The sequence below is a fragment of the Onychostoma macrolepis genome, chromosome 22 (genome assembly GCF_012432095.1).
Source record: "Onychostoma macrolepis isolate SWU-2019 chromosome 22, ASM1243209v1, whole genome shotgun sequence".
Taxonomy (NCBI): domain Eukaryota; kingdom Metazoa; phylum Chordata; class Actinopteri; order Cypriniformes; family Cyprinidae; genus Onychostoma; species Onychostoma macrolepis.
In genome coordinates, this window is record NC_081176.1 from 19978290 (window position 1) to 19986928 (window position 8639).

At 35.4% G+C, this 8639-nt stretch overlaps 1 protein-coding gene across 2 annotated transcripts; it reads right to left on the bottom strand.

Moving 5' to 3' along the window:
• Window positions 1-1202: 1202 nt before the first annotated feature.
• atp5f1d (ATP synthase F1 subunit delta) lies at window positions 1203-5964 on the bottom strand. 2 transcript variants are annotated; one of them, XM_058760198.1, is made up of 5 exons: window positions 5704-5964; window positions 3928-4081; window positions 2631-2719; window positions 1427-1562; window positions 1203-1332 (listed from the first exon to the last, which is right to left on the bottom strand). In XM_058760198.1, the coding sequence occupies exons 1-4, from the start codon at window positions 5815-5817 to the stop codon at window positions 1440-1442; spliced, it is 480 nt and encodes a 159-aa protein (XP_058616181.1). In that variant the 5' UTR covers window positions 5818-5964; the 3' UTR covers window positions 1203-1332; window positions 1427-1439. The 2 variants fall into 2 exon arrangements, with proteins under 2 accessions (XP_058616181.1, XP_058616180.1); XM_058760197.1 differs by having other exon boundaries at window positions 1203-1335; window positions 5704-5963.
• Between the last annotated feature and the right edge of the window lie 2675 nt (window positions 5965-8639).

Below are 8639 nucleotides of genomic sequence, written 5' to 3' on the forward strand. Positions count from 1 at the left end.
ATAGTACATCTATTTGCCAGTGTTTGCGATTACTGTAATCAATTGAAATATAACAGTTGCCATTGCAATCTGAAATACTGTTTCTTCAAAACCCTTTGGTGCCATAAGCTGGGAGGGATATCTTGTTCCTAAAGTTGCATATCTGCATACGGAGGTTTATAAAAATGTTATGAAGAGTTTTTGCTAGGGCAGGAATTCTGACCTAAAACTGTCCTTTCTCAAGACTGCAGAACGGTAATTAGGACTATCCTGTAGAGGAAGATTAAGAATAGAGGCTATACTCACACTCGAGATGTAGGAACAAAATATGGCAACAAGGGAAACAATGTGTGACATAAATAGAACCTTGTGGCTCCTAAAACTAAAGTAATCTTAAAATCTTATTTCAGTCTTTGCAACAGATTTTTGACACCACCAGAATGTGAAAAAGTAAAAATTTGCCATATATCTTCATTATTGGCTATGGTTTTCATGCTATTCGGTCAACACAAATATATAAACATCACAAATATTCAGTAGACATGTAAGTTATACAGTGCAAGGAACAATTTAGACAAACTAGTGAGTTTAACACACAAAAAAGAATGACTCACTGCCAATTCTGTGTAAATGTGCTACTGGAGCAAGCTGCAGCATGTTGCCACGATAGACGTCTGACGTTCATAAAGACGCATGTGGTTTAGTCTCGTAAAACTCCAGTCAGCACATGCTTATAGCTCTGGAGCGGCCATGTAAAATTACACTGTACTTAAGCAAATTCTAGACTTTTACACCACAATGTCCACTGTCTGTAGGATGTTTTTTTCTGGCTGCATAGACTAGCTGTATTTCAACTCAATAGCTGGCTTGTGAGTGCCTTCAGCCAATTGTTTATCAGCTTTTAGGGATCTAGAAAATGCATATGAAGTGAACTTGAGTAGACTGAGAATTAGCATAACGACTACAAGGCTTAAAAATGCAGGGGAGGAAAAAAATAGTATATTTTGAACAAAAATGGTGTCATTGACTGAATAATAAAGATGAATTGATTCGCTCTGGTTTCCTTGGCAAAAGGCTTGGAGATAATTTAGGTTTGAACAGTGCCATACTGCCCCCTTTCTGTCATGAACAGTACTGTATTGATCATCAAACAAATTCCTAGCACAGCAAATACAGCTCAGATTAATTTTGTGAAAAGCAAAGAACATTAAAGTGACACAGTGTGTTATTTCAAATAAATTTATTGTTCATTTCATCCACTGTACAAAGCAAGCAGTTAAGTCTTGTGGTTTCTGACTTCACTGGGGTGGGGAGCAGACAAAGCCGGAGACCTTTTCACAACGACAGAATATCCTACTGAGAAACAAAAAGAGAAATTTGACAAACAACATCAATTACACTGTATTTAATGAGTGTGGTCCTGCATACGTGTAAAGTGTGTACATACCAACGCAAATCGTTTACTCCAATGCTTTGACGATTGCCTCGTTTGCCTCTATGCTGATCAGAACCTCGGCCCGAGCTGCTTCATCTGAAACGCCCCCCAGTTCCGACTGGGCTTTCTCGAGGTTCGCTTTTGCCGCCTGCACAAAAGACATGTCACTCTGACATTTGTTCACATTCACTGTAATCTTGACACTGATGCATCAGGCGACAATTCAATCTATAACAGCTGACATTATAAAAGGTGCCATCAATTGGAACAAGTGTAGTACAGATCCGAGAACTTCAATATCTTGAAGCACCTTATAAGTGAGAAAACTCATCTTCGCCTTAAAAAAATCAATGCTACTGCTACTTAAGCCACGTTCTAGACTAGCGCGGCCGTTTTCTCAACAGTGTGAGCAAATAAACGTGGCCTCTTTCCTGTGAAGGACATTTGTCACACTGGCGATTACACAGTGTAAAGGCCAAACATTGCTGGGAGTTAAAGGTCTCTCAGTGGGGATTTGACACATCTGCACCACTTCAACGGTGACTGACCTTTCCTTCCTTATTAACCAGCGAGGCCCCCAAGCACAGCTATCTCTAGGAAGAATAAAAATCGGCCTATTTATGTGGAATGAACCCGAAAGTGCTCTTTATTCCGTGTCGGAAAAAGGGCATGTCTGAGAACATCCCGTTTGGAATGAGCTCATTTTCGGTGTGTCATTCTGAACATTTGACTTGTTCTGAGAAAGCGGTGACTAATAGAAAATGAAGACCGTTGTATTTCTACTTAAGGATGTTGTGTGGAAGATAAATAGCATGAATGCAATCAAAGGGTGGCTTGAAATAGTTTCAAATGCTAGATTTAAACGATAATCCTATAAAAGGGCGTCTACAGAGTCAAATAGACAGATAATAGGGGGCGTTTCCGAAACGGTTCTTTGAACTTTCAAATACTGCACGGCTATACAAATTTAACCTCATTAAACAGTCCTCTATTATATTCTAAACGGTCTTTGTTTTCGATTATTATGAAAACTCAAAACACCTATTCTTTTCATTCTTGAAATGGCACTTGTAACCCATTTTTATTCCAAAATGTGACACATTTCTAACAAAAAATCAGGAATGTATTGGAGTGTGAAAAGTGGAGAACAAAGCTATGCTTGAATGAGTTTTCCAATTATTCTTTGCGTTGAGATAGCAGCATAGCAGGGACTCACTGCGAGGTCCAGGCTGTCCAGAGGAACGGCCTCCTCCGCCAGCAGCTGCACTGAAGAGTCGGCATTGACGGTGACCGATCCGCTGCTCACTGCAAAACACAAACCACATTTAATCTCAAGCATGGATGAGAGTTCAAGGGCTACGTCATATTGTTCGTAGATGCTTGAAAAGGCTCTCATTTATAGGACAAGCCTGACCCCTTCTGGATGAATCTCTAAAACTAAAGGTTGTCTACTAAAGGAATCAGTATGTCACAAATGTGTCTTTATGGTGGATAACATTTTAATGTGCTTATTTCACCACAGGAAATCATGTTACAAATCTGAATCACTCCCTTTTGAAGTGTGCTAATGAGGACTAAAATACCCACAAGTCAGTCACATCCATCACCTATTTTATTTCTCCTTGCAAGTGCTTCTATAATTAACATGTATTATAATTTATAAATTATATCAAATGTTCTCTCATCATTTTAACAGCACTCCTTCCAAATTAAATCTTGTTAACTAATCAGGTCAGGTATTACCAATCCGACTTCATTTAAATTAAATAAGGGTCTGAAAATTCTGAAAATGACAAACTAAAATTACTTTTAATAATATATAAGCAGCTAAATACATGACTTCTTAGCTCATTTTAAAATTTGGTAGTTTTATGCGATGCGAGAGTTTCAGAACTGGGTCAAATCAAAAATAAGTTATGTTAATAAACATTAATTTTTTTGCATGGCACTAGCAACACCAAAGTCATGGGTTCAATTACCAGGGAATGCATGAAATATTAAAATGCAATACAAGTCGCTTTTGATAAAAGTGTCTGCCAAATGCATAAACGTCTATGTAAAATGAGTTAAGGGATAAACAAAAAAAAAAAAAAGATAATAAATATACAGAAAGATCAAATTTATATAAAGTGATATCTACCCTTTGCTCTTATGGTTGTAAAAAACAAAAAAAAGAACCTTTATTTCTTCAAAAAATAAATAAGAACCTTAATGCTAAAGTTATCCTCATGGAAAGTCATTGGTTGATTGGTGTTTTAACGTCATGCCCGCTTCCTTGACTATTTTCATGGCAAGTAAGTTGAAATACTATAAAAGACCAATTTAAAAAGCTATTTCTATGATTTTGGAAAGTCACGGTCGCCACTGTAAATTCTTTTGCTTCGACTCAAATACTGCAATTCATCTCAGATTTGGTTGGTTTGGAATTTTGCCTATAGGGAGAAAATTGATGGAACCAAAGCCGCAAGAAGTGAGCATTATAACGGTTGGTAAAACAGCACTAGAGAACCCACCAAAATACTTAGTAGAGGAACCATCGTCATTGAAGACGGTGACTATGCCGGGCCGGAGCACCTGCAGTGTGGGGACGTGGGCTGGGAGGATACCAAAGGCGCCTGTCAGTGTTGGGACATCAATCTGTTTTACGTTGGCTTCCTTGAAGAACACCTGCAAAAGGCACAACAAGCTTCACTGCACCAGATGAACACAGTTTGCTGTTTAATATGAAAGCTGGCAACCAAACTATTAAGTGTTTGAACTTCTGTGCCCTTGAACAAGACATTTGACCAGGTCACTCTAGGGAAACTTATTAAGAGTGACAGTGCACTTCGATAAAATTATGAAAAGCATTAGATAAAAATGGCAAATTACTAAATACAAAGCACCTGGTCAATTGGGAACATTTCCAAAAATCTCCAAAAAACAGTTCTGCTAAACTCAGGGTTCCCACACCATCACAGGACTGTGATCAGTCTAAAATAAGGATGTTAAAAATCATTATGATATTTTAACATTGCATTCACAAGTAAATAGGATATATATATATATATATATTCCATTTTGAAATTAACTAATGCTTAGAGAAAGATGCAAGATAAAAAAGCCCCTGAAATTTTAAATGTGGGGGCACCAATAATGCAGTATGGTCATTTCTTCCATTTATTTGCAATCTAACATTTCATATTTTATTATATGCTGACCTGGGGATGGGTTTAATGCTAAGAAATTGCAGCTGTCAGATTTGTTCTGTATTCCTTATGTTCTGTTTGATTTTTGTCTTTTTTAAAAAAAATAATATTTGTGCATTATTTACTCTGACATTTAATGTTGCTCTGATTTTCTGAGCCAACTGTACAGGCTGTCACATCATTTTTTTTTTTTTATTTGAACTTTAATTTGCAATGTGTTTATTTTATATGCTTCAATTAAGTCCCTGTCAGTCTGAAAAATTTTATATTCACAAATCACACAACACATGCCTTTTAGTAATTTTTTTTTAGTATAAATCCTTTAAAATTAAAAAGGTGCACCTGAAAATTTAAACATATTACTTAATTATATTAAATACATATAATATATTAAGGTTTTTCTGATGCTGATTATGTATAGAAATAATAATAATAATAATAATACAATTGAAATTGAAATACTCTTAAATGTTTGCAGGTTTTGCATGAGTTTGAAAAAAAAAAAATGAAAGAAACTCCAATGCACATTTAATATTGTAAATGTTGTGTGACAGTTACTTACCCAAACACAATGACACTGATATGACAACATTATCCGTGATGTAAAATGTATGGTAAGGGTTAAAACATCAAACAATAAGATATATATTTCATAAGCGGTCCTAAAACATTTAAAAATCTGATATTCACCCTGATCTGTCAAAAAAACAAGTCAAGGTGATCGGTAGCAATGCTAACAGTCTGCTAAAGTCATTCAAACTAGAGTCCATGTTTTGCAAGCCAGAAAAACAATTGTGTTATATTTCTGGTGTACACTTTTACAATGTTACACTAAATTCATTCGCTTCAGATGCAAAAATGATTAATCTACACCACAATATCTTTCTAATTGACAAGTTTAGCCACAAAGGTAGCACGCGCAGCAGCAACGCGCACAAAGAAATTAAGCTGCAGCTAGAATAAAGAGTAACGTTATATCCAAGACAACCTGAATACATATCGTGACATGTATAACTTATAATGTTACTAAACTAGCTGGTGTCTCAGCTCAGCACTAGCGTGCTAGCAGCGCGTGTAGGCCCGAGCGCGGAGCGTCAGTACCTGTGTCGGCGACGCGAAAGTGAAGGACATCTGAGCGGAGGGCGCGTCGGCGTAACAGCGCGCGTGTCTCAGCGCGGGGACCGCGCGACGAAGAAGAAACCTCGCTGCCATCATCTTTACCACGGAGAAGCGACCCGACCTTTACAGCACAGTAATACACAAGCCTCGGCTTCCCTGTCCACAAAGACAGTCAGTCAGACAGAGAGTGCGCGGCTGATAGGACAAGGGCACTGGCAACCTTTCCCGTCATGCCTTGCGAGGACTGTGGGGCTGATGGGACATGTAGTTTTTATTTTTGTTTTTTAAATGCGGAGGTTACTATTTATTCACATAATTATCAGAGGCGGACAGTAGTGAAGTATTTTTATTCTGCTATAAAAGTACATTTTCAAGTGTCTGTACTTTATCTGAGTGTTTTTCTTTAGGACACGTTTACTTCACAACGTTCCAAAGCATTGTACTTTTGTACTACGTTTTATATTAAATATCATTTAATACTTAATTACGTTAGAAATCTAGTACTTTCTTACTTTTACTCAAGTAAAAGTAATTCAAAGTTTTACTTGAGTACAAGAAAGTAGCCTACTACATTTTTAGTGTAAACTTATTAAAGGTAAAAAAAAAAGAAAATAAAAATAAACTTTTATTTATGAAATGTAGTTCAGTAAAAAAATAAGACATCATGCTTTGGAATGTACACTGTAAAAAGTGATAAGTTGACTTAACTTAAAAAAATTGAGGAAACCCGTTGCCTTAACATTTTTGAGTAAGTGATAATTAAAAAAATAAGTTAAGTGAATTGTCAAGTTCGCTTAACTTTAAAAAAAAAAATTATTATTATTTACTTAATAATTTTAAGGCAACGGGTTTCCTCAATTTTTTTAAGTTAAGTCAACATCACTTTTTACAGTGTACTGAAGTCAAAGTTTTCCGAAGAAAAATACTCTATAAAGTACAGATACTTTTTAAATTTACTTGAGTAAAGTAAAAATACTTCACTACTCTCTACCTCTGATAATTATACATGTTTTTCAGCATTTGTCATGCCATTTTTTTAATAAATTTGTTGTAGCCTTGTCCGAGATTTAGATTAAGCATTAAAAATATTGAAACTGATCTTAAAATATTAATTATTATCACACGTTTTAAACTATTATGATGATTAAACAAGGGGAAATAAACAAAACATTTTATTTATTTATGTATGTATGTATTTATACCTAAAGGGCTTCATCAAGGATTTTTTTTCCTCAAAAACAATACTGTACAAATACCTTAAGGAGAACATTAAAGAGTATTGACAGAACAACAAACAAACAAATAAACTACAAGTTAAATGAGGTAAATAATCTAAAAGTTTAATCAAATAAAACTATAACTATGATTTACAAAAATAGTAATAAAAATAATTCAGTAAATAAACCAAAACATTAGCAGAATAAATAACGGAGAAATGAGGATATATTGATGTCTATTAATTTTTCGCACAACAATACTGAGTTAGTGACGTCATTTCCATTACACCAAAGTTTTTCAAAAAAAAAAAATATAGTAAGCATGTCATTGAAGAGTATGTTTACAATCACATATGAGAGTGAGAAGAAAACAGAAAATTCAAAGTAATTATCATTTGCGAGGAAAATATTTTATTGTGCATGTTCTCCGGTGGACATTGTTTATAGATAATGATCAAAACAATGGTTTGATTCCGTTTTTGCTCTGTGATTATTATTATTTTTTAACTGTATAATGTTGCTCATGCACTCTCAGAAATAAAGGTACAAAAGCTGTCACTGGGGCGGTACCTTTTCAAAAGGTACATGTTTGTACCTAAAGGGTCCAATTTGGTACCTTAAAGGTACATATTAGTACTTAAAGTGTACATATTTGAACCTAATAGGTACAAAAGTGTACCTTTTGAAAAGGTACCGCCCCAGAGACAGCTTTTGTACCTTTATTTCTGAGAGTGTATGCCATTAAATAGCTTAAAAGATCCATTGGTATATATTGTCACAAAATGTCTATATTTGTTTCAAAATATTCATATATGTGACCCGGGACCACAAAACCAGTCATAAGTGCACGGGTATATTTGGGTCAAAATGATCGATTTTTCTTTTATGCCAAAAATCATTAGGAGATTAAATAAAAATTATGTTCTTAGAAGATATTTTGTAAATTCCCTAGCATTAAAACTTATTTTTTGATTACTAATATGCATTGCTAAAAATTTCATTTGGACAACTTTAAAGGCGATTTTCTCAATATTTAGATTTTTTTGCACCCTCAGATTCCAGAGTTTCAAATAGTTGTATCTAACAAACCACACATCAATGGAAAGCTTATTTATTCAGTTTACAGATGATATCTAAATCTCAATTTCGAAAAATTGACACTTATGACTGGTTTTGTGATCCAGGATCACATATATGTCGTTTTTTATTTTAGTCTTAGTCTTAGAAATGACTCACTGAAGTGAACATGATGATAGGGCGAAGGGTGCAATGGATAGTTGGACCACGAGAAGGCGCTCAGTAAATATCAATTTAACATTCATCGCACGAATTGAATTGATTCTCATACTCAGTTACTTCAAAGTGCGCATCTGTGTGGAACTGAATAACAATTCACCTCAGTTTTATCGCGTTCGTCTATTCAGTACGATGTTCTATATGTTACCCAAAACTGCAGCGAGCCCAGACCGCATGGGGATGCCCGTTACTGAGGATTTTTCACTGACTCAAATGGGGGATTACCTCATTTCCATAACACCAGGAGAGGATGAGGGCGTGATCGACGCTTCTGTACCTCACTTTGACGTCAAGGTCTGCGATGGGAGAGTGGGCGTGTTTAACGGGGGACTTCATTCATAAATACAAAAAGATTTAAAAGCCCAAATTAAAGAGAAGATCGGGGAATCGTTTGCGAGCGTTTTG

Excerpts from the sequence above, each read along its gene's own strand:
- atp5f1d (XM_058760198.1), bottom strand. The coding sequence starts at position 5,817 with ATGATGGCAGCGAGGTTTCTTCTTCGTCGCGCGGTCCCCGCGCTGAGA. Across the intron at positions 4,082-5,703 it reads CTTTCGCGTCGCCGACACAG|GTGTTCTTCAAGGAAGCCAA; the intron begins GTACTGACGCTC and ends TGCCTTTTGCAG. Across the intron at positions 1,563-2,630 it reads TGGACAGCCTGGACCTCGCA|GCGGCAAAAGCGAACCTCGA; the intron begins GTGAGTCCCTGC and ends TCTTTTGTGCAG.